Source organism: Macrobrachium rosenbergii, chromosome 42, assembly GCF_040412425.1.
Source record: "Macrobrachium rosenbergii isolate ZJJX-2024 chromosome 42, ASM4041242v1, whole genome shotgun sequence".
NCBI lineage: Eukaryota > Metazoa > Arthropoda > Malacostraca > Decapoda > Palaemonidae > Macrobrachium > Macrobrachium rosenbergii.
The window spans coordinates 35,686,372-35,713,261 of record NC_089782.1 but is presented as its reverse complement, the minus strand read 5'-3'; the positions used below and the strand labels follow the sequence as shown (position 1 = coordinate 35,713,261).

Here is a 26,890-nt window from a genome sequence, read left to right as displayed (position 1 = left end):
GTCTTCAGTTCTTTCACAAATTTTGCAAAGTTGGCTTTATCTCTTGATTTTGGATATTCCCAGTCAATATCTAAGCCATCAAAATTATAGCGTTTTAAGTATGGGATCACATGATTTATGAAATTTTTCCTTTTGGCTTTAGACGACACAAGTTTGGAATACTTCGACTTTGAATCAGTCGCCCCTCCAATGGCTAATGTAGTTTTAATCCCTGGCTTGAGATTCTTCAGGTTAGTGAAGTTATTGTAATTATTAAGACCACCTGGCAGGTCTAACCATGAATCCTGAGCTTTAATGGTAAGTGTGCTTGCATCGAGAACAGCAAAGGCATACACAAGGTGCGAGCATAGGTTCAAATCTATGTCATTCACAGTATACTGGCCAGCACCTGTAAAACAAATTCAAAAAATAATATCAAAATACTTACTGCACATGATAAAAAGATATCAATTATACCACTGCAGTAAAACATGTACTGTAATGACCACACGTCATAAATATATCACTTAAATAACACAAACAGGTTAAAGCAAAACCATCACCATAAAAAGAAATGAAAAGTCATAGAGACTGAAGAAGCAAAAAAAAGTAAATTAAGGAAAAGCAAGAACTGATTAAGTTTCAGAAAAAAAAAAAAAAAAAATGCGCAGACCACCAGAAATATGTAGAATGACCTTTTCTACCAATACAGTATAGGGACTCAGAAACACAGATATGAAGGCAGTAAGGCTATTTCTCTTACTTGACTGTGTATGGAAAGTGAATCAACACACCAGAAGAAGTCAGAGAGCATTGGGTTTTTAGTCTCCAGTTTTATTTTACATTTAATACATATAGCATAGTCTGGGCTCGCTTACCTGGTCTCCAGTAAGCCCAGTTTGAATAGTAACAAACGCTGACAAATTCACTGCCATTGCTGCACCTCGTATCTGCAGATCTTTGGACATCTGTATCTTCATTTGTGTTTAAAATTAACTGATCACCAGTGCACTTGACATTTCCTTTCAAATCACAAGCCTAAAACAGACGATATAATTTCAAATGGCCTTTCTAATTTTTACTTTCAGCAAAGTAATGCTTCCTACAACAAAAAGTGTGTCATTTTTAATTCCCTAAAAAATATCTGGACAAACATTCAGGCAAAAATCAAAACAAGTCTCCTCAAAGATTTGTTTGCATTTGCACAATAAGTGTAACATACTGAAACAGTGACCTCTCTTGGAAAGAAGAAAACTGCAATTATTCTCTAATTAAAGGTAGCTATTTAACTAGTGTGCAATTTAGCTAATGTGTAGTGTGCTGCAAAAAGATAAATACTGTTCAATAACAGAATACATTGAGTCATCACATATTCCTGGGAGTGATGTGAATAATGAATAACACAACAGGAGGAATATACAGTCATGATACCTACACTGACATCACTACTTTCAAATCAAAAATAAAGGTTATGACAATACTACTGAAAACATTATCAGTAGCTCAATATATCATGTTTGGCACATTTACTATCAGTTATTTACAAAGTTACTGAAGTTTGTATGGTACAACGTATACTTATGAGAGGTAAATATTTCTTTTCATACCTTTAGTTGCTGACTCCATAATTCTCCTTCAGGACATGTGTTATGATGAGCAAATCCCAAAACACAATTGTAATACTTGCTGCAGTCACACGGATCACCAAAAAGCCCATCCTCTGGGCACACAACTACAAAAAATTTAATAATTTAAAAATTATTAATTTTTCCACACGCAAATCCCTGACTTTATGATAACCTACATTTGCAGTACAGTAGCAGCAATCTCCAGATATGTCCCATCACAGAAAAACTTTCCCTTTCTACCTCTGTGGGGGTGAATCCCAAAACCTGAGTGCCTCCCCATGTTGGAAACTGATCACTGTCTGTGTAGTCTTAATTGCTATTTGTAAGGGCTTAGGAGGAGGGCATATATTTTCTGTGAAAAGAAAAGGGGGAGTATTTGTATTTGGAAAAATAATTAATTTCATTTCTGTATAAAAAAAACCCATTAGTCTCAGACAGCTTGAATGATTGCTTTGGCAAGATGGACTCTCGGCATTGAAATTACTAAAGAATACTTATCTTTATAAGGCGCAGTGACAGATAACCTTGGCTATCGACATATACTGTAGAGGTAAATGCATGCTTTAAAAGAGGGTGATGAATGTGTCCCACTTCCCAATCACCCTACTTTGTTTAGGTTGACTCAAAACTATTGCTACCTTAGGATCAACTGAATATGGACTCATGTACCCATGGGCTGTATTTTCCAGGAAAAACTTGGAGAGAATGTGGATTGGGGATCTTCATGTAGTCATGCTGAGAAATGAACTTAAATCCATATTAAGTTTAAAAGTAAATGGAGTTGCAGTGGCACCGAAATCATGACCATTATGACATATCCTGGATGCCTGAAACCCAGAGATGGATGGTAATACACTTTTGGATAATTTGGAGCATGGAAGGTTCCCCCATTATTGAAACCTGTAGGGAAACTTGGAGCTTGATAAGCTCCAAATTTCTCTCAGACAACATCTCGCAGCCCAAACAAAACAAGGACAAGACCTTTCCTTGCTAGATAGTTGCAAGGGTAATGCAAGCATATAATGAATTTGGTGATGCCTAATGGAATGAGAGTAGCTGGCACTTTAAAAACAAAACCTAATGTGGAAGACAGGGTAATGATCAACCAGTTGTTTAATGTGTGAGATTCAGCATGGGGCTCACTCAAACACTACGTAAAGGCTAAAGCTAAGAGGAAAGCTACAGTCCTGTTTAACCTCCTCTGGAATAGCAGCCCAGTGTAGTACATATTATGCAACAAACATTAATGAACTCACTGTACATATATGCCACAAGTCAACATTAAGTGTTGACAAAATAAATTTGGGCTGATTTACTATCCAGAGTTTGAGATGACAGTCAGCACCTGAAAATCCAAACAAGGAAGAAAAAGTTAAAACATTTAAATATATCTTCACCACAGAACTCTTGACAACATTTCCACCAGATACCAACTTTCTGAGAAACAAAGGAAGTACCATACCATATGCTTCTAAAATGTTAATTTATTATCAAAAGTTACAACTAAAATCTTAAGTCACTGACATTTAAAAGTGTACTATCTACAGGTACAAAAATTAAGATGCAAAGGCAAAGGTATTCTGGATCAACCATCATATTTTGAGTTTTAGAAGGGTTAAGCTTTTTGACCCAAAGCCAACTCCAACCATAAATACCTGCCAAATCTCTATTCAAGGATTCTATTCAAGGATTCTGCAACCACAGACTTAAATTGGGAAGAGCTAAAAGGGTAGCATCACTGGAATATTCTAATCGGTTTGATCCTCTGGGCTTTTCCATATGTCACTAGTATAGATAATAGCAAAGGCCCAAGAAGACTACCTTGAGGAATGCCTGAAGTGACATAACTAAATCTACTATACTGTCCAACAACATAGACCTTTGGGTTGCGCATACTGAAAATTAATTTAAAACATCAATAAAAGAGCCACCAAATCCCAATAATGTTAGCTTATACATAATGCTCTACGATTCACACTGTCACAGGCTGCGCTAAAATCTTAATCAGCTATGCTTTCCTCTGTACCCTCAACAACAGCACTCTGCAAGACAGCAGATAATGACAAGAGTGCATCACAAGTACCAAGGTGTTTTACAAAAACAAAAAGGTAATGCTGATAGAAGGTTATTATCTTCAACTAACCTACAAAGATGCTTTAGAGATTAGTTTCTCTAAACCAGTTACAAGAGGGGTATATAACTGAAATCAGCCTACAATGTGAGGAGTATGAGGACGGATTTCGTCCCTTAATCTACATGCAATAAAATTATGCCACAAAAAGTCTGCTCAGGAGTGTTCCTACATAAATGATGGGCTCCTAGTTTTTCATGGTAGGTGTTTACATGCAGCATTAAGCCATAACTTACTTTTAAGATGAAACTTGAGGATTTAAGAAGGAATTCTCTTGAAAACAGTGCTAAGATGATCCAATAATAGTGCTAGGATGATCATTTAAACACAATACTCTTTGGATTTCTATAAATATTGCTCCAACTGAGCACATACACAGGTACTTACACTGTGAACTACAAGCAGGGCCAACTGTCGTTGATGCAACCGTTTGGGGTATCACTGTAGCTCTGGCTACTGGAGCCTGCATAGCTGGACTTTGTTTAGCACTACAGTTCACTGATGAAAGTAATTCTGATTTCATAGCAGACAGAAGAGGATATCTGAAAAATCACAATATTTGTCAGCTTTCCCAACTATGCATGCATAATTACATTAAATGCTGTTTAATGAAAATTAAATACTGGTATGTCATTTCACTTCTGTGACAGGAATATATTTGTTGATACCTATTTCAAAAGGCTTAAACCCCGTATTATGTTCTGAACACAAACCTCGATTTATATCTAACAAAATAAATATTTGCAACAGCCATGACATTTTAAACAGCACTTCTGCCAATACTGAAGGATTCTGGTTGACCAAACAACTTTGACAAATGCAGAAAAATAATAAAAACAAACAATTCTGAAGTTAGCATACTTAACTACCATAACTATAGTGCAGTTATTTATACCTGTATGCATGCCAGCAGTTGAAGACTCTGAAGACTTTGAAAGCAAGTTAATATAAATAGTTAGCTACATTGGTGACACATTTATTTAGATGACTAAAATCATGGAGGGAAGATTATGGACATGAGAATTACCTGAAGTTATCATCTGGTTTCCCTTAACCTCAAGGATCCATGATTGATGAGACTCATTTGTATTACCATACAATACTGTATACCGTAAGGCAGTATTCAAGTCAAACCTCACATCAACAGAGAGAGAAAAAGTTGGCAAATGCCAAATTCTTTTCAAAAAATATTTTTGAGAGAGAGATGTGAAGAAACACACTGTGTAATTTACCTTGACACAATGCATACATGTATATAAACACATACAAACAGATGGAAAAATATAAGTACTGTATGTCACACTACATACTGTGTTAGGTACAATACTGTACTGCATTGAATAAATGTCAGTAAATGTACTGAACCAGAGAGAGAGAGAGCAAAGTGTTTTGTAACTTATGCTACAACAGCAACAACAAAGATGTTTACGGTTTTTATAGATTTTTTTTTTACTGAACGATTTTTATATATTTCACATATCTTGTATGCATACCTGGTAAATAGTACATATTTTTAGAAGCAATGCATTTTGCCAATATTTCTCTGAAATATTTTAAGTTGAATGAAAATTAAAAAAATGCCAGTTAGGATGGACTTTCAATCAACTTATAACATGGAGATACTGTAGATTGTAAACTCTAGTCCACCAGGGTACTGTGTTGTGTTGCCATATGCTAATCTTTTGTACTTTACAGATTCTTTTACTTACAAGGAGGGAGGAGAGACCTTCTAAATGTTTAATAAGCTAAGGTGCTATAGAAAAATAAATTTCCAAAACCATAGGAATAAAAACATAAACTAAACTCTTAAATTAGCTGTAGATACTGTAATACCTTCCAAGAGGACAAACTCCTTTGAAGTCTGCTAAATCAATGGCCCAAACCATCGTTCCTCCAAGTCCCTTTGCTTTAACATACTGAGCCTTGATACGAACCATATCCACATCATCATAACCAACCCACTGATTCCCACTATAAGCATAAGGGCCTCTTGCTCCACTGCTGTCCTGAAATTTCAAAGTTTAATAGTAATTAGGAAAGTAGGTGAGATACTAGAGAGAAGAGGACATCCATAATGATTTTACTTAGTCTTGTTATTTTACCAATATTGCAGGACAATGTTATTTACTAAACATGTTCCTCATCACAGGTTTATATGTTTGGAGTGGAATTACTAGATGTGTCCATAGCTATCTGTAATGTGTATCAAAATATGTGATGTTAACTGCACCATTCATCCCAGTGAACTGCAACAATACTACACCATTTGAAAACTACCACTGAGAAAAGTAAACGTTGAAAAACAAGAGTAATTATGATCAAATAATTAAAAGTATAGTATCTCTTATTATTACTGTACTTAATAGTTTAACCAGACCACTGAATCAAAGTACTCAACTCTTACAGAGCTGGCAAGAAGGGTTTGTCTTTAGCAATGAAGTTTTAATTTTAAAAAACTGACAACTGAACAAACTGAAAATGATGCCAATAATTATACATCTCTCAAAACAGTTGAGTACTGTGCATAAAACGAAATATATGAAGAGGGAAATATATAGCACTGCAACTAGCTTATCAAGTCATTTAAATTCCTTGAAATGTAAACCTTCTAAAAGACAACATATATAGTATTATAACTGCAAAATTATATCTTTATCACAGTCAATTATGCCAGAAGGAGTAGAAAAGCAAACTGACTTACCTTTACAACTGTCCAACCATTTTTGATGTACTGACATATTTCAAGATAACCAAGGTAACCTGCTTCTTTTGTTATGTGACCTGCATTCCCTCCTCCAGAAGCTGGTGCTGGTGGCTTCTTTTGTGAAGTACTTAATGTGAAGCTACGCCCATAAATGGGAACCCCTAATACAAGTTTTCTGGCTGAAGCACCACTGTCTATCCAATTCTTAACTGAAGAATTCACATCCAGTTTCCCACTATCATTATACAGTTTGGCATGATGGTCTGCTGTGGACGCCCATGATGAACCATAATAATCATAAGTCATCAGATGAATATAATCTAAATACTCACTGAGTGTTTGAACATCGTATACAGATTCTTTTGTGGCTCCTACAGCAGCAGTAAGCATCAAGCCTTCAGGCTGAAAAGCTGTCTTCAGTTCTTTCACAAATAGTGCAAAGTTGGCTTTATCTTCTAATTTTGGAAATTCCCAGTCAAGATCTAAGCCATCAAAATTATAGCATTTTAAGAACTGGATCACATGGTTTATGAAATTTTGCCTTGTAGCATAAGACGACACAAGATTGGAATACTTGTTTGACTTTGAATCAGTTGCCCCTCCAATAGCTAATGTAGTTTTAATCCCTGGGTTCTGCTTCTTTAATTTAGTGAACTTATTGTAATTATCAAAACCACCTGGCAGGTCTAACCATGGATCCTGAGCTTTAATGGTAAGTGTGCTTTCATTGAGAACAGCAAAGGCATACACAAGGTGTGTGCACAGGTTCCAATCTATGTCATTCACAGTATACTGGCCAGCACCTGTAAAACAAATTAAAAAAATAATATCAAAATACTTACTGCACATGATAAAAAGATATCAATTATACCACACTGCAGTAAAACATGTATTGTAATGACCACACGTCATAAATATATCACTTAAATAACACAAACAGGTTAAAGCAAAACCATCACCATAAAAAGAAATGAAAAGTCATAGAGACTCAAGAAGCAAAAAAAAGTAAATTAAGGAAAAGCAAGAATTGATTAAGTTTCAGAAAAAAAAAACATGTATGCGCAGACCACCAGCAATACGTAGAACGACCTTTTCTACCAATACAGTATAGGGACTCTGAATCACAGATATGAAGGCGGTAGGGCTATTTCTCTTACTTGACTGTGTATGGAAAGTGAGTCAACACACCAGAAGAAGTCAGAGAGCATTGGGTTTTTAGTCTCCAGTTTTATTTTACATACAATACATATAGCATAGTCTGGGCTCGCTTACCTGGTCTCCAGTAAGCCCAGTTTGAATAGTAACAAACGCTGACAAATTCACTGCCATTGCTGCATCTCGTATCTGCAGATCTTTGGACATCTGTATCTTCATTTGTGTTTAAAATTAACTGATCACCAGTGCACTTGACATTTCCTTTCAAATCACAAGCCTAAAACAGACGATATAATTTCAAATGGTCTTTCTAATTTTTACTTTCAGCAAAGTAATGCTTCCTACACAAAAAGTGTGTAATTTTTAATTCCCTAAAAAAATCTACAAACATTCAGGAAAAACAAACAAGTCTCCTCAAAGATTTGTTTGCATTTACACAACAAGTGTAACATACTGAAATAGTGACCTCTCTTGGAAAGAAGAAAACTGCAATTAGTTCTCTAATTAAAGTTAGCTATTTAACTAGTGTGCAATTTAGCTAATATTCAGAGTGTGCACAAAAGAAAAATACTGTACAATAACAGAACACATTGAGTCATCACATATTCCTGGGAGTGATGTGAATAATGAACAATACAACAGGAGGAATATACAGTCATGATACCTACACTGACATCACTACTTTCAAATAAAAAATAAAGGTTATGACAATACTACTGAAAACATTATCAGTAGCTCAATATATCATGTTTGGCACATTTACTATCAGTTATTTACAAAGTTACTGAAGTTTGTATGTTACAACATATACTTATGAGAGGGAAATATTTCTTTTCATACCTTTAGTTGCTGACTCCATAATTCTCCTTCAGGACAAGTGTTATGATGAGCAAATCCCAAAACACAATTGTAATACTTGCTGCAGTCACACGGATCACCAAAAGCCCATCCTCTGGGCACACAACTACAAAAAAATTTAATAATTTAAAAATTGTTAATTTTTCCACACGCAAATCCCTGACTTTATGATAACCTGCATTTGCAGTACAGTAGCAGCAATCTCCAGATATGTCCCATCACAGAAAAACTTTCCCCTTTCTACCTGTGAGAATCCCAAAACCCATGTTGGAAACTGATCACTGTCTGTGTAGTCTTAATTGCTATCTGTAAGGGCTTAGGAGGAGGGCATATATTTTCTGTGAAAAGAAAAGGGGGAGTATTTGTATTTGGAAAAATAATTAATTTCATTTCTGTATAAAAAAAACCATTAGTCTCAGACAGCTTGAATGATTGCTTTGGCAAGATGGACTCTTGGCATTGAAATTAGTAAAGAATACTTATCTTTGTAAGGCACAGTGACAGATAACCTTGGCTATCGACATATACTGTAGAGGTAAATGCATGCTTTAAAAGAGGGTGATGAATGTGTCCCACTTCCCAATCACCCTACTTTGTTTAGGTTGACTCAAAACTATTGCTACCTTAGGATCAACTGAATATGGACTCATGTACCCATGGGCTGTATTTTCCAGGAAAAACTTGGAGAGAATGTGGATTGGGGATCTTCATGTAGTCATGCTGAGAAATGAACTTAAATCCATATTAAGTTTAAAAGTAAATGGAGTTGCAGTGGCACTGAAATCATAACCATTATGACATATCCTGGATGCTTCAAACCCAGAGATGGATGGTAATACACTTTTGGATAATTTGGAGCATGGAAGGTTTCCCCCATTATTGAAAGGTAGGGGAAACTTGGAGCTTGATAAGCTCCAAATTTCTCTCAGATAACATCTCAGCCCAAACAAGGACAAGACCTTTCCTTGCTAGATAGTTGCAAGGGTAATGCAAGCATATAATGAATTTGGTGATGCCTAATGGAATGAGAGTAGCTGGCACTTTAAAAACAAAACCTAATGTGGAAGACAGGGTAATGATCAACCAGTTGTTTAATGTGTGAGATTCAGCATGGGGCTCACTCAAACACTACATAACGGCTAAAGCTAAGAGGAAAGCTACAGTCCTGTTTAACCTCCTCTGGAATAGCAGCCCAGTGTAGTACATATTATGCAACAAACATTAATGAACTCACTCTACATAAATGCCACAAGTCAACATTAAGTGTTCATAAAATAAATTTGGGCTGATTACACAACTCAAGAGTTTGAGATGACAGTCAGCACCTGAAAATCCAAACAAGGGAGGAAAAAGTTAAAACATTTAAATATATCTTCACCACAGAACTCTTGACAACATTTCCACCAGATACCAACTTTCTGAGAAACAAAGGAAGTAATATGTATACTGTATGCTTCTAAAATGTTAATTTATTATCAAAAGTTACAACTAAAATCTTAAGTCACTGACATTTAAAAGTGTACTATCTACAGGTACAAAAATTAAGATGCAAAGGCAAAGGTATTCTGGATCAACCATCATACTTTGAGCTTTAGAAGGGTTAAGCTTCACGACCTAAAGCCTACTCCAACCATAAATACCTGCCAAATCTCTATTCAAGGATTCTGCAACCACAGACTTAAGGTGGGAAGAGCTAAAAGGGTAGCATCACTGGAATATTCTAACAATTTGTTCCTGGGCTTTTCCATATGTCACTAGTATAGATAATAGCAAAGGCCCAAGAAGACTACCTTGAGGAAACCTGAAGTGACATAACTAAAGCTACTATACTGTCCAACAACATAGACCTTTGGGTTTGCACCTATTGAAAATTAATTTAAAACATCAATAAAAGAGCCACCAAATCCCAATAATGTTAGCTTATACATAATGCTCTACGATTCACACTGTCACAGGCTGCGCTAAAATCTTAATCAGCTATGCTTTCCTCTGTACCCTCAACAACAGCACTCTGCAAGACAGCAGATAATGACAAGAGTGCATCACAAGTACCAAGGCCTTTACAAAACACAAAAGGTAATGCTGATAGAAGGTTATTATCTTCAACTAACCTACAAAGATGCTTAGAGATTAGTTTCTCTAAACCAGTTACAAGAGGGGTATATAACCGAAATCAGCCTACAATGTGAGGAGTATGAGGACGGATTTCGTCCCTTAATCTACATGCAATAAAATTATGCCACAAAAAGTCTGCTCGAGTGTTCCTACATAAATGATGGGCTCCTAGTTTTTCATGGTAGGCAAGCTTACATGCAGCATTAAGCCATAACTTACTTTTAAGATGAAACTTGAGGATTTAAGAAGGAATTCTCTTGAAAACAGTGCTAAGATGATCCAATAATAGTGCTAGGATGATCATTTAAACACAATACTCTTTGTATTTCTATAAATATTGCTCCAACTGAGCACATACACAGATACTTACACTGTGAACTACAAGCAGGGCCAACTGTCGTTGATGCAACCGTTTGGGGTATCACTGTGGCTACTGGAGCCTGCATAGCTGGACTTTGTTTAGCACTACAGTTCACTGATGAAAGTAATTCTGATTTCATAGCAGACAGAAGAGGATATCTGAAAAATCACAATATTTGTCAGCTTTCCCAACTATGCATGCATAATTACATTAAATGCTGTTTAATGAAAATTAAATACTGGTATGTCATTTCACTTCTGTGACAGGAATATATTTGTTGATACCTATTTCAAAAGGCCTAAACCCGTATTATGTTCTGAACACAAACCTCTATTTATATCTAACAAAATAAATATTTGCAACAGCCATGACATTTTAAACAGCACTTCTGCCAATACTGAAGGATTCTGGTTGACCAAACAACTTTGACAAATGCAGAAAAATAATAAAAACAAACAATTCTGAAGTTAGCATACTTAACTACCATAACTATAGTGCAGTTATTTATACCTGTATGCATGCCAGCAGTCCTCTGAAGACTCTGAAGACTTTGAAAGCAAGTTAATATAAATAGTTAGCTACATTGGTGACACATTTATTTAGATGACTAAAATCATGGAGGGAAGATTATGGACATGAGAATTACCCAAGTTATCATCTGGTTTCCCTTAACCTCAAGGATCCATGATTGATGAGACTCATTTGTATTACCATACAATACTGTATACCGTAAAGCAGTATTCAAGTCAAACCTCACATCAACAGAGAGAAAAGTTGGCAAATGCCAAATTCTTTTTGGAAAATATATTTTTGAGAGAGAGATGTGAAGAAACACACTGTGTAATTTACCTTGACACAATGCATACATGTATATAAACACATACAAACAGATGGAAAAATATAAGTACTGTATGTCACACTACATACTGTGTTAGGTACAATACCGTACTGCATTGAGTAAATGTCAGTAAATGTACTGAACCAGAGAGAGAGAGCAAAGTGTTTTGTAACTTATGCTACAACAGCAACAAAGATGTTTACGGTCTTTTTTTTATACTGAACGATTTTTATAGATTTTACATATTTTTTTTTATGCTGAACGATTTTTATATATTTCACATATCTTGTATGCATACCTGGTAAATAGTACATATTTTTAGAAGCAATGCATTTTGCCAATATTTCTCTGAAATATTTTAAGTTGAATGAAAATTAAAAAATGCCAGTTAGGATGGACTTTCAACCAACTTATAACATGGAGATACTGTAGATTGTAAACTCTAGTCCACCAGGGTACTGTGTTGTGTTGCCATATGCTAATCTTTGTACTTTACAGATTCTTTTACTTACAAGGAGGGAGGAGAGACCTTCTAAATGTTTAATAAGCTAAGGTGCTATAGAAAAATAAATTTCCAAAACCATACGAATAAAAACATAAACTAAACTCTTAAATTAGCTGTAGAGACTGTAATACCTTCCAAGAGGACAAACTCCTTTGAAGTCTGCTAAATCAATGGCCCAAACCATCGTTCCTCCAAGTCCCTTTGCTTTAACATACTGAGCCTTGATACGAACCATATCCACATCATCATAACCAACCCACTGATTCCCACTATAAGCATAAGGGCCTCTTGCTCCACTGCTGTCCTGAAATTTTAAAGTTTAATAGTAATTAGGAAAGTAGGTGAGATACTAGAGAGAAGAGGACATCCATAATGATTTTACATAGTCTTGTTATTTTACCAATATTGCAGGACAATGTTATTTACTAAGCATGTTCCTCATCACAGGTTTATATGTTTGGAGTGGAATTACTAGATGTGTCCATAGCTATCTGTAATGTGTATCAAAATATGTGATGTTAACTGCACCATTCATCCCAGTGAACTGCAACAATACTACACCATTTGAAAAATACCACTGAGAAAAGTAAACGTTGAAAAACAAGAGTAATTATGATCAAATAATTAAAAATATAGTATCTCTTATTATTACTGTACTTAATAGTTTAACCAGACCACTGAATCAAAGTACTCAACTCTTACAGAGCTGGCAAGAAGGGTTTGTCTTTAGCAATGAAGTTTTAATTTTAAAAAACTGACAACTGAACAAACTGAAAATGATGCCAATAATTATACATCTCTCAAAACAGTTGAGTACTGTGCATAAACGAAATATATGAAGAGGGAAATATATAGCACTGTAACTAGCTTATCAAGTCATTTAAATTCCTTGAAATGTAAACCTTCTAAAAGACAACATATATAGTATTATAACTGCAAAATTATATCTTTATCATAGTCAATTATGCCAGAAGAAGTAGAAAAGCAAACTGACTTACCTTTACAACTTTCCAACCATTTTTGACGTACCGACATATCTCAAGGTAACCAAGGTAACCTACTTCTTTTGTTATGGGACCTGCATTCCCTCCTCCAGAAGCTGGTGCTGGTGGCTTCTTTTGTGAAGTACTTAATGTGAAGCTACGCCCATAAATGGGAACCCCTAATACAAGTTTTCTGGCTGAAGCACCACTTGCTATCCAATTCTTAACCGTAGAATCCGCATCCAGTTTCCTACTGTCATTATACAGTTTGGCATGATGGTCTGCTTTGGACTCCCATGAACCATGAAAATCATAAGTCATCAGATGAATATAATCTAAATACTGACTGAGTGTTGGAACATCGTATGAAGATACAGTTAATGCTTTTGAGGCTCCTACAGCAGCAGTAAGTATCAAGCCTTCAGGCTGAAAAGCTGTCTTCAGTTCTTTCACAAATAGTGCAAAGTTGGCTTTATCTCCTGATTTTGGAAATTCCCAGTCAAGATCTAAGCCATCGAAATTATAGCGTTTTAAGAATGGGATCACATGGTTTATGAAATTTTGCCTTTTAGCTTTAGACGACACAAGATTAGAATACTTGTTTGACTTTGAATCAGTTGCCCCTCCAATAGCTAATGTAGTTTTAATCCCTGGCTTGAGATTCTTCAGGTTAGTGAACTTATTGTAATTATCAACACCACCTGGCAGGTCTAACCATGAATCCTGAGCTTTAATGGTAAGTGTGCTAGCATCGAGAACAGCAAAGGCATACACAAGGTGCGAGCATAGGTTCAAATCTATGTCATTCACAGTATACTGGCCAGCACCTGTAAAACAAATTAAAAAAATAATATCAAAATACTTACTGCACATGATAAAAAGATATCAATTATACCACACTGCAGTAAAACATGTACTGTAATGACCACACGTCATAAATATATCACTTAAATAACACAAACAGGTTAAAGCAAAACCATCACCATAAAAAGAAATGAAAAGTCATAGAGACTGAAGAAGCAAAAAAAAGTAAATTAAGGAAAAGCAAGAATTGATTAAGTTTCAGAAAAAAAAAAACATGTATGCGCAGACCACCAGCAATACGTAGAACGACCTTTTCTACCAATACAGTATAGGGACTCTGAAACACAGATATGAAGGCAGTAGGGCTATTTCTCTTACTTGACTGTGTATGGAAAGTGAGTCAACACACCAGAAGAAGTCAGAGAGCATTGGGTTTTTAGTCTCCAGTTTTATTTTACATACAATACATATAGCATAGTCTGGGCTCGCTTACCTGGTCTCCAGTAAGCCCAGTTTGAATAGTAACAAACGCTGACAAATTCACTGCCATTGCTGCACCTCGTATCTGCAGATCTTTGGACATCAGTATCTTCATTTGTGTTTAAAATTAACTGATCACCAGTGCACTTGACATTTCCTTTCAAATCACAAGCCTAAAACAGACGATATAATTTCAAATGGCCTTTCTAATTTTTACTTTCAGCAAAGTAATGCTTCCTACAACAAAAAGTGTGTCATTTTTAATTCCCTAAAAAATATCTGGACAAACAATTCAAAGATTTGTTTGCATTTACACAACAAGTGTAACATACTGAAATAGTGACCTCTATTGGAAAGAAGAAAACTGCAATTGTTCTCTAATTGAAGTTAGCTATTTAACTAGTGTGCAATTTAGCTAATGTGTAGTGTGCTACACAAAGAAAAATACTGTACAATAACAGAACACATTGAGTCATCACATATTCCTGGGAGTGATGTGAATAATGAACAATACAACAGGAGGAATATACAGTCATGATACCTACACTGACATCGCTACTTTCAAAAATAAAGGTTATGACAATACTACTGAAAACATTATCAGTAGCTCAATATATCATGTTTGGCACATTTACTATCAGTTATTTACAAAGTTACTGAAGTTTGTATGGTACAACATATACTTATGAGAGGTAAATATTTCTTTTCATACCTTTAGTTGCTGACTCCATAATTCTCCTTCAGGGCATGTGTTATGATGAACAAATCCCAAAAAGCAATTGTAATACTTGCTGCAGTCACACGGATCACCAAAAAGCCCATCCTCTGGGCACACAACTACAAAAAATTTAATAATTTAAAAATTGTTAATTTTTTCACACGCAAATCCCTGACTTTATGATAACCTGCATTTGCAGTACAGTAGCAGCAATCTCCAGATATGTCCCATCACAGAAAAACTTTCCTACCTCTCTGTGGGGTCCCAAAACCTGAGTGCCTCCCCGTGTTGGAAACTGATCACTGTCTGTGTAGTCTTAATTGCTATCTGTAAGGGCTTAGGAGGAAGGCATATATTTTCTGTGAAAAGAAAAGGGAGAGCATTTGTATTTGGAAAAATAATTAATTTCATTTCTGTATAAAAAAACCATTAGTCTCAGACAGCTTGAATGATTGCTTTGGCAAGATGGACTCTCGGCATTGAAATTACTAAAGAATACTTATTTTTATAAGGCGCAGTGACAGATAACCTTGGCTATCGACATATACTGTCGAGGTAAATGCATGCTTTAAAAGAGGGTGATGAATGTGTCCCACTTCCCAATCACCCCACTTTGTTTAGGTTGACTCAAAACTATTGCTACCTTAGGATCAACTGAATATGGACTCATGTACCCATGGGCTGTATCTTCCAGGAAAAACTTGGAGAGAATGTGGATTGGGGATCTTCATGTAGTCATGCTGAGAAATGAACTTAAATCCATATTAAGTTTAAAAGTAAATGGAGTTGCAGTGGCACTGAAATCATAACCATTATGATATATCCTGGATGCTTCAAACCCAGAGATGGATGGTAATGCACTTTTGGATAATTTGGAGAGTGGAAGGTTCCCCCATTATTGAAACCGGTAGGGAAACTTGGAGCTTGATAAGCTCCAAATTTCTCTCAGATAACATCTCACAGCCCAAACAAAACAGGACAAGACCTTTCCTTGCTAGATAGTTGCAAGGGTAATGCAAGCACATAATGAATTTGGTGATGCCTAATGGAATGAGAGTAGCTGGCACTTTAAAAACAAAACCTAATGTGGAAGACAGGGCAATGATCAACCAGTTGTTTAATGTGTGAGATTCAGCATGGGGTTCACTCAAACACTACGTAAAGGCTAAAGCTAAGAGGGAAGCTACAGTCCTGCTTAACCTCCTCTGGAATAACAGCCCAGTGTAGTACATATTATGCAACAAACATTAATGAACTCACTGTACATATATGCCACAAGTCAACATTAAGTGTTGACAAAATAAATTTGGGCTAATTACACAACTCTAACCAAGAGTTTGAGATGACAGTCAGCACCTGAAGACCCAAACATGGAAGAAAAAAGTTGAAACATTTAAATATATCTTCACCACAGAACTCTTGACAACATTTCCACCAGATACCAACTTTCTGAGAAACAAAGGAAGTAATATGTATACTGTATGCTTCTCAAATGTTAATTTATTATCAAAAGTTACAAATAAAATCTTAAGTCACTGACATTTAAAAGTGTACTATCTACAGGTACAAAAATTAAGATGCAAAGGCAAAGGTATTCTGGATCAACCATCATATTTTGAGTTTTAGAAGGGTTAAGCTTCATGACCTAAAGCATACACCAACCATAAATACCTGCCAAATCTCTATTCAAGGATTCTGCAACCACAGACTTAAGGTGGGAAGAGCTAAAAGGGTAGCATCACTGGAATATTCTAACAATTTGTTCCCTGGGCTTTTCCATATGTCACTAGTATAGATAATAGCAAAGGCCCAAGAAGACTACCTTGAGGAACACCTGAAGTGACATAACTAAAGCTACTATACTGTCCAACAACATAAACCTTTTGGGTTGTGCCTATTGAAAATTAATTTAAAACATCAATAAAAGAAGCCACCATATCCCAATAATGTTGATACATAATGCTCATTGATTCACTCTGCCAAAGGCTTCGCTAAAATCTAAATCAGCTGTGCTTGCCTCTGTACCCTCAACAACAGCACTCTGCAAGACAGCAGATAATGACAAGAGTGCATCACAAATACCAAGGCCTTTACAAAATGCAAAAGGTAAGGCTGATAGAAGGTTATTATCTTCAACTAACCTACAAAGATGCTCAGAGATTAGTTTCTCTAAACCAGTTACAAGAGGGGTATATAACTGAAATCAGCCTACAGTGTGAGGAGTATGAGGACAGATTTAGTCCCTTAATCTACATGCAATAAAATTATGCCACAAAAAGTCTGCTCAGTGTTCCTACATAAATGATGGGCTCCTAGTTTTTCATGGTAGGCAAGCTTACATGCAGCATTAAGCCATGACTTACTTTTAAGATGAAACTTGAGGATTTAAGAAGGAATTCTCTTGAAAACAGTGCTAAGATGATCCGATAATAGTGCTAGGATGATCATTTAAACACAATACTCTTCGGATTTCTATAAGTATTGCACCAACTGAGTTCCATAGGATCACAGTGAATACTATCTCAATTGGTCTGTGCTTTCAAGTATAACATCAGGAACAACTTGATCCATCACCACATTAACTTAATCGAAATTATGATCATATAAGCCCACAAACAAGCCTCTCCAAAAGATAAAATCCCTGTAACATCTGACAATAAAAGGTCAATATGGGTGCCAAATTGGTGTATGGGTTCATTTATCAGCTGCCCACAACTATAAAGAGTGGAAAAATCTAAAGCAAAAACACTAATTATCTGTGGCAGTACAGTAACTGAACTCAGCCAATCAGTGAAGAATAAATTATTCCAGAATGATATTAAAGATTATAACAAAAGGGACATGACACTGCAGGTATGATTCCAACGCTAGACAAACAGACAAAGACCAGTTTCCACTACAGTACAGGGAATGTATCAGGAGGGTGGCCCTCCTGCAGATGTAGGCTACCACAAAGTACAGTATGGGTTTTCATAATGAAATGTACTAGGAATACACCATCAGTTCTGGTTTCTTCACTGATTCTTAAGCAAAGTAATTCAAGAGAAGATTCTATGAAAAATTAATATTACATAAAGAGATTCTATGAAATATTAATATTACATAAAGATACAGTTTTGGAATGGGACCAAAAACCTGCAAAACTATACAATACAGTACTTACAGACAGCACAACCATTTCCAGGGTTCTCAGAAACACTTTGGTTGTCAACAGGATGCTCAGCTAAAGTGGTTACATCCCCACCATTGTCATCTGCAGCACTAGTAACATGAAGCCAATATGTCAGAAGCCAAAGAAAGTGCCAACAAGCACCCATTTTTCACGAGGTTTCCAAGTCTCAGGAAACTCCAAGTCTGTGGACAAAAAAATTATACAGAGTTTACTCCTACTTGAGGTGAAAGAGTTAATGATACAGTATTCAACCCCACTACTCTATGGTTTGTTAATAATGTGTATAGTATTAAGTAACAAGCATACAAATACACACACTTGCCCATTTCCTCTTTAGTACAAGTAATGTACTACCCATTTACAACAGCTAATCTCGTCACGAAAAACCACGGTTTGCATTTGAAAATAAAGGAAATATACAAAATAAATTTAATTCACCTATTTTAACCATCGAGACTGATCAAAGGACAGGGTGTTACAACTGACTGAAAAACTGCTGCTGCTTCTTTCCAGCCTCATCTCTAGCCAAAGTGGCTGCTTTTAATGAGCCTTTTCCATCTGTCTCTATCTTGTGCCCACCCTACAAATAATTCCTTCTATTTTGTGCCTTGTAAAATTTTCATACAACGTTAAGGGGGTCTGTGGGAACAAAGCCATTCCCAGTCAGATAGGATGCAGTCAGGTTAGGTTGTGTCCACGTTCATAATACAGTACAGTAATGATTTTTAGGCACGACTACAGGGGCAAAATGATAGAACGCCCTCCAAGAGGTTAGATGCTGCACTCTAGGCCAGATGGGGTTACGGAAGGTTAGGTTACGATGTAGCCTACTGCATCCCTGAAATTAAGTATTATCATATTTTCTTACTTTATTTCCAGTGATTTTTCGAGATTAGGCTACGAGCACGAAGCACTGGTCTTTCCTCTGCTTCTCTTGTGTTTATAAACATAGGCCCATTTCACCATTGATGTTTTACTTCGTTTTTGCTTTTCATACACATAACAACCCTAAGCCTAACCTTCCACTGTCCGACTTAACTTGAATGAGGACCCCCAAAAGTTACAAGATATAGCCTATGGTACAGGAAGAGCAAAAACAAACGGTTTGCCTCATCAACAGTGCAAAATCATGCAAAAACGTCAAAGGTGCATCAACATAAGTCAAGCAAACAATCAATATGATTTAGGTTACTGGAATATTTTTTGTACAGATTGAGACATGTTCCATACAGGGTATCAAAATATTTTATATCATACCTTAGAAGTTTGCATTTTAACAAAACCGATGGACAAGTTTTAAAAGATTATGCTAATGCTAATGCTCCAGCAACAGGTGATAAAAACTTGCTTAATGTTGTGAAAATAAACATCATGATGCAATTAGACCCACCATCATTTAGGCAAATGTCCTATGTTCAGTCCCTGCTCCATAAAACTTACTGGCATTTTGACAAAGCACAAATCGTCAAGATGTACACTCTTGCAACATTAGCCTAGTAGCTCTTATAAGTGTTTCTTTACTTGACGAAGGTATCAATGGAGTCCATAGAAGTCGAATTCCCACTTGAGAACTCATGAATTCATGAACTGTCACAAACGTTCCGGGGTGCCGTTGCAACGGCAAAAGTATTCACATCATTTTAATATTATTTTAGATATTTTAACTTATTATCTTAATATTTTCGTAGGTAATTAATAAATTACCTGAAAACTTAAGCTACAAAGATTTTCGTGACAGGGATTAAATTACCTTTTGACAAGAAACTCACAATTATGGCTTAAATATGATTCGTATGATTCCAGGCAAACGAAAAATAAACCACATTTGATAAACGATCCGAGAGCAAACAAAATTATATATATATATATATATATATATATATATATATATATATATATATATATATATATATATATATATATATATATATATAAATCAAGCCAATTCAACGCAAGTGTTTTCCTACGTCATGATATAAGATTTATGAAAACATCATGGCCTGATGAATGACTCCATTGAGTTTGGTTATATTTAAGTCATGAGTGGTTTTATTTCGGCCCACCATTAGGAGATGACCTCGCTGATATTCCAGTAAGGTTTAATGAAATGTGAAGGAAGTGAAACTGACGTGGTTAACTTGTCCCTCTTTTTAAAAATGTTTCAAATGGCTTGAGCATGATGAATGGCTAATGATAGATGATTAGAGCCCTTGTATATGTATATAAATAAATATATATATATATATATATATATATATATATATATATATATATATATATATATATATATATATATAAGAATAATCTCTTGAGATTAATCGATTCTAAATTGAACATAAAAAAACAGAAACCAAACATTAACATGCCTTAAAGGCAAACGAATTTGAACGCAAATGCATAATGATATTCTATCAACTAAATTCAGGGCGAGAGTGATAAATGAACTTTTAATGGCGAATCATTTATTTTTTATTTAATGTATAAACGATATTATTGACACAGCTTGGGCGAGAAGATTAATTCTCGAGTCGGTTAAGTGTGCAGGTAATGGATTTTAGAGGATATGAATTGAAAATACTATTTAAAAAAAGTTTTTTTTTTAATTTAGTTGCATCACATGTGCTAATGTTCAGTGACTTGTGACGTTTGTCATATATATATATATATATATATATATATATATATATATATATATATATATATATATATATATATAGCCTGCATATACTTGTGTACCCGAGTTGTCAAATGGCAGGAGAATTGAATTAGACTTTAAATCTGAAAGTCTAAATAGCAGATAGTTTGATATACCACTCTCTAAGAATAGAATACCTAATAGACTAGATTAGACTTTCTGTAAAACATTGTGAATTTGACTTTAACAGGAATTATTGCTTTCAAGATTTTGGTATGACCGTGGGAAACCCTCTATAACTTGTACTAAGTAACGGTGCTACCTTGGCTTGTTATCTATCTGTCACCTGCTCCGGGAGCTAGTACTAAACACCGTATGGTAAATGAAAAGTAGACGGCCGCACGAAGATATCGTTTATTAATATAGTTTGTCGACCACACGATACAGAAATGGGTGTATATAATACTTTGATCACCAAGGGGCTAGTACTAAACACGGCGTCCCAAGGAGCTTCCTCCATGTTTAGTACTAGCACCTCGGAGTAGGTGACGCGTAGATAACAAGCCAAAATAGCACCCTCAGTAACTTAGGCACGGGATTTTTTTGAGAGCAGGTTATTGGGAACATTATTCAGATTTATTCTAGTAAATGTGAAATGGTTTAGGTACATTACCGATATAAGTGTTATTTGAGTAGTAACGAATATGTCAAAACATTCTTTGAGAGATGAAAGAATTAGTAGCACTGACTGAATTTACTGCGGTGACAGTAAATGATTTACTTTTCTCTTTTGATTTACCGTACTCATGAAAATAACACTGAGTTTAGGTTTAGTGTATAGAGAAAACCAACCAATATCTCTGCATATGTTAATTTTTATTCGGGACACAGCAACACAGTTAAGAAATCAGTATTCATATCTGATCTTGAATAGCATTATGTGTACGTAGTCATGAATATATTAATGGTGAAATAGATATTATTAGGAGTATAGGTAAGAAATTGAAACATCCTGATACTGTATCAGTCGATGCATCGAGAATGGCCCCCCAAAAAATATTTTTTTACAGTAATAATAAACATATACTGTTCGTATATTTGTATTTACTACTACTGGTTCCAGTCACTCCACAAACACAGTTGCAGGCACACACCAGGATTTTTGTACATGCGCTAATGAATACATTTACGTTTATTTTTACTACATTATTTCTTCAATTTTTCTCAGTTTTATTTTTTACCTAAACATTATATATATTATTTAACAGTTTTTCATTTAATTTAGCATACCCCTTAATGTCCTCCCAAATGAAAACTTTTATTACTCCTCCTTTTACGTTTTACTGTTTACTTTTTAACATTTATTCTTTTTTTTCAAATTCTAGTTTTCTGTTCAGGATCTAATGTTAAGTTTTGTATACGTTTACACCTGAACAAATGTTCTGTTGTGTCCTCCTCTATTCTGCAGTTATCACAGACCTCATCCTTATATCTTCCTCGGTAGTTAGCTTTCCTAGGTATTTCAGCCTGGTTTTCAGTTTATTAGGTTTGCATGCATCAGCTGTTTTGTCTTAGTTCCCAGGTGTTTAGATAGTTATTTTACGCTCTTTATTTTTATCAGTCACCTAGCTTGTACGTAATGTGATCTTGGGAGTTCAGGTTCTCTGTTCAGAAAATCTGAACAGACCAAATCGGCCAGGTTTGTGAGGTATATCAGGTGCGCATGCGCTAATGATATTTCCACCATTTTACTAAATTAATCTAAGAGCAGGGGTTTGATGCCTAAACAACGAACGCCTAGCAAATTACTGTGGTTTCTAATGTAGACGTACACTTAATAATCCTCAGATGAAAGAGCACAACTATTTTCTGTAACGAAACAAGGAACGGTTTTTTTTTTCGATTTAGATGGTAATGCTGAAGTTTACACACAGAGTACGGTTTTATAGTTGTTCAGTGACCGCTAGGCTATGTGATTATCACGGTGTTAATGCTGGTAAATTATTCTTTATAGAAAACTTTAGTTTAATGCAAAATTTATTCTTGTTTTACTCAAAGCCTGGCGTGACTCGCGATGATTTCGGCCAAGTTTATCTCGAGTACACACACACACACACACACACACACACACCAACGACCTGTCGTTTGCTGTCAGGAACAACTTAAAGAAATACTCTTTGTTTGTACTAAGAATAATAACCCAATTTCTGTTTCCACATGGTTCATCCCTTCCTTTTACAGGTGTTGGTTAACACAGTAGTACTGATTTTATCAGAAAGACAAGATATTCTCAGGATATATGACAGCCACACTTCTCTTATTACTTCATGGTACTCTTATGGGGTTGATGATTGTTATATATGTACCGGCACCTTCGTTCGTTCAGAAATTCCATGCGCTTACATTCACGTATTTAGGCCAAGAGATCAAGTTTTCACTTAGTGAGGAGACGAAACTAAAGTACCGAAATATCCGATAAAAGTATGAGTTTAAGCACAAATAAAACACAGAAACAAAACAACTCAAAAGTTCAAGGAAACGACAGACTCCACCAGGCATCAGTTTCTGCTGCAACTGCGGTAATTAGGCCTATGCTTGCTTTTTAAGAGGTGCAAAAAACGAGCAGGTAAAAGAGTACTGTTACTTTATTCATGATCCAGGCAGTTTATATAGCGGCAGACTGACGTCGCGCCGCGGAATACAATGGGAACAAGGGTGACCTGAGGTTTATGATTATTAACAATAAATACAGCGAACGAGTACACTTTACAATATGCAAACAGACAGAACTGAAGCTGAATACACTCTTGATGCCTGCGAAAGAAGAATACATGGCACACAAATCGAAGACAGGTAAACAATTATATACATAGTTTAAATGGTTGGATTTACGTGACCCGGCACGCCAGGTGTGACGAATTGTAGAGGCAAAGAAAATGGGACGTCACCATAGAAAACTTGCTCAGCAGAGACTTTACAATTGACTTTACAAATGACTTACAGCTTTGCACGTTCCAAAGACCATGGATTCAAACAAGGAAGTTGAATGCTGCAATATCAGGGATGAGAGAAGTCTTTAGACTACTAGTCTTATTCGGTAGCCAAGTGATTCATCATATGGTGGTGAATTTGTGCTTTGTATTCCTATCTGTGTCCTTGGGTAAGTCATAGGGAAGACAATTACTTCAGAACTGGGCTCATTTTGATTCGGTCATGATGCTCACAGTTTTGTATTATTCAGATCTGATTACAAATATATCTTATGTCTTCTTAATTATCTTATGACCAACATTACATGTAAATGAAACTAACACAGGAAAGTGACCATACAGCACCGTGGTAGACTAACCACTAAATACATTTACCTTAATTGTAATACTGCATAAATCTGTGATAGTTTAATTACGGTAGATCTTTTAAAATCTTTTCATGTCCTTTTTATTTCAAAAATTATGTTATCAGTACTCTACACTCATTAACAAAACCATTGGTGGGTGGCAAGCATTGCGAGTTTCCCGCCAATCACGAGTAGCTCCACTGATATCTGCTCTAGTTATTTACCGTCAACTCGAAAAAAAGTAAAAAACAGCCCCCTTTTCAATATAGATGTTGTTCCTTATAACACCTGTTCTGTTATCGACAAATTCCATTATGATTACCTAATGATGACTGTGACAGACTTTGGCCATACCTAACCTTATACAAGTCTAGACCTATGTCTTGGTCTCGTAAAGCTAACTTATGATGTTGATATTCTTTTCTTGTCTATTTTGCACTGAAACCTTTTTGTTTTTATTGACTCTGCTTAAAGTTTTGCGCATAAATATTCGTTTGTCTATATTTCTTTATATTTTATTTAAAAATGGTAATTGATTTACTTTATGCTGTTATTACATTAAGCCTGCCTTTTGCCATTACAGGTACTAGCTCTAAGAGCAACTCGTATTATTAGCCCCTGTAAACTGATAAATAACACGCTCATTTTATGAAGGAGGTGTTTTGATGTAACCCAAAGATAATTCTGTCATTTCCAGAGAGAAAAACAAACATGGAGTTATCGACAAAAAGTGAGAAGCAGCCGATAACACAGGACTTATGGTATTTTAATCTGAACATATTTCCCCTTTCAGTCAATCAGTTTAACTTTTTAATGTACCTTAATTAGAGCGAGCTTCTCAGTTACACTAAGAGTCGACTGCCTAACGAGTTTTGGTACTGAAAGAATCATTTGTGTTAATGGGAAGTTGTTTTAGATTGAGCACGGGGTCCCTGTCCAAAGGTGTCCGTGAGTGTGGTAAGGAGATGAGGAGAGTAAGAGGCCAGATAGAAATAAATGCATAAATAAGTTAAAAAAAATATTAATCCAATTTAAATTAGTGACCTGAGAATTTTGTATGTTAAAAAATATATATATAGAAATAAATGCATAAATAAGTTTAACTTTCCAATTTAAAGTTTATTAGCGACCTGAGAATTTTGTATGTATATATATATATATATATATATATATATATATATATATATATATATATATATATATATATATATATATATATATATATATATATATTATAAAGCTTTTGAGTTGCTGGGCACATAAATGTCCAACATAGAATTTATAGGTCTAGCAACAGAAAATAAAGACGTTTCCTTTACTAACCTGAGGAACTGTTACGGTTTAACTTCTTTCTCGGAGGCAAAAGCACTGACTGCAGCTTTCCCAAGAATGACAGTTTTTCGTCACTGGAGTCGCTTATAATCATCACACCACCTCCCACACAAACAGTTATGATTCAGAAAGATAACTGCTTTGTAAATATGCGCGTATGTGTCGATCAAAGGCAAATTATAGCGTCTGACAAGTGTCAAATCTCTAGTCCATCAGGGTTCACTTACGATATCCCCAGCTGTGTGGCACGATTGATTACATTTTAGTATTTGATGTTGGGATATTTTCTTTTCCCTGTTAGTTTTTTCCTTTAAGTTTTGTCTTTTGTTGTTTTTATCCTTTTGTATTTTATCGGCAATCGTTATTTTTCTGGCTTGGTGAGGAAAGGCTGGAGCTACCACTATTACTGTTACTATTATAATCTATTATTACTATTACTGCTACTACAGTGCTACTACCACAACAGAAGATTCGTTACCCTCAAATGTACTCGACACTCTCGTATGTTTGGAGAAGAATATCACCTGCCCGAATGAACTGAAGTAATTTGCATATAAGAAAGCTTATCTAAGGAAGTAAAATACATGTTTAACTGAAATCAGTTCTTCAAGTAGATCTGTTTGGTGCCATTAAAGGAATTCGGGGGACACATTTGTCTGCTTGATGAGAAACAATACATCTTGTTTTACCTTTCCAGATTTATAGGCGTCTTGTATTGTGCGAAGTGTAGTGGTATAGGGGCCTCTGTAAAGAAGTAAAATACATATTTAACTGAAATCAATAATCAAGTAGATCTTTTTGGTGCCATTGATGAAATCCTGGGGACATATTCGTCTGCTTGATGAGGAAACAATACATCTTGTTTTACCTATACAGATTTAACAGGTTTCTGTAGATCTTGTGGTTTGTGATATACAGTATAGGGGTTTCTGTAAAATACATATTTAACTGAAATTCAATAATGGAACTTTTTTGCCATTGATGAAATCCAGGGGACATAGTCTGCTTGATGAGGAAACAATACATCTTGTTTTACCTATACAGATTTAAGTAGGTTTCTGTAGATCTTGTGGTTTGTGATATACAAATCACATGTTTAAACGAAAACAATAATCAAGTAGATCTTTTTGGTGTCATTAATGGAATCCAGGGGAC

The 26,890-nt window shown here is 35.4% G+C and overlaps 2 protein-coding genes across 2 annotated transcripts in view; both read right to left on the bottom strand.

Moving 5' to 3' along the window:
• Nucleotides 1–26,890, bottom strand: part of LOC136828250 (probable chitinase 10) — a 68,685-nt gene that overhangs the window by 10,022 nt on the left and 31,773 nt on the right.
• LOC136828252 (chitinase-3-like protein 1) lies at nt 10,488–25,885 on the bottom strand. The gene is made up of 7 exons (XM_067086114.1): nt 25,727–25,885; nt 18,423–18,613; nt 15,254–15,378; nt 14,555–14,714; nt 13,273–14,084; nt 12,406–12,578; nt 10,488–11,089 (listed from the first exon to the last, which is right to left on the bottom strand). The coding sequence occupies exons 2-7, from the start codon at nt 18,574–18,576 to the stop codon at nt 10,840–10,842; spliced, it is 1,674 nt and encodes a 557-aa protein (XP_066942215.1). The 5' UTR covers nt 18,577–18,613; nt 25,727–25,885; the 3' UTR covers nt 10,488–10,839.

Bases quoted from the DNA above. Each gene is read 5' to 3' on its own strand.
- LOC136828252 (XM_067086114.1), bottom strand. From the start codon at position 18,576: ATGGGTGCTTGTTGGCACTTTCTTTGGCTTCTGACATATTGGCTTCAT. The intron at 14,085-14,554 runs GTAAGCGAGCCC...TTTGTTTTACAG, and splicing joins CTGGGCTTACTGGAGACCAG to GTGCTGGCCAGTATACTGTG. The intron at 11,090-12,405 runs GTATTACAGTCT...GTGATTTTTCAG, and splicing joins GGAGTTTGTCCTCTTGGAAG to ATATCCTCTTCTGTCTGCTA.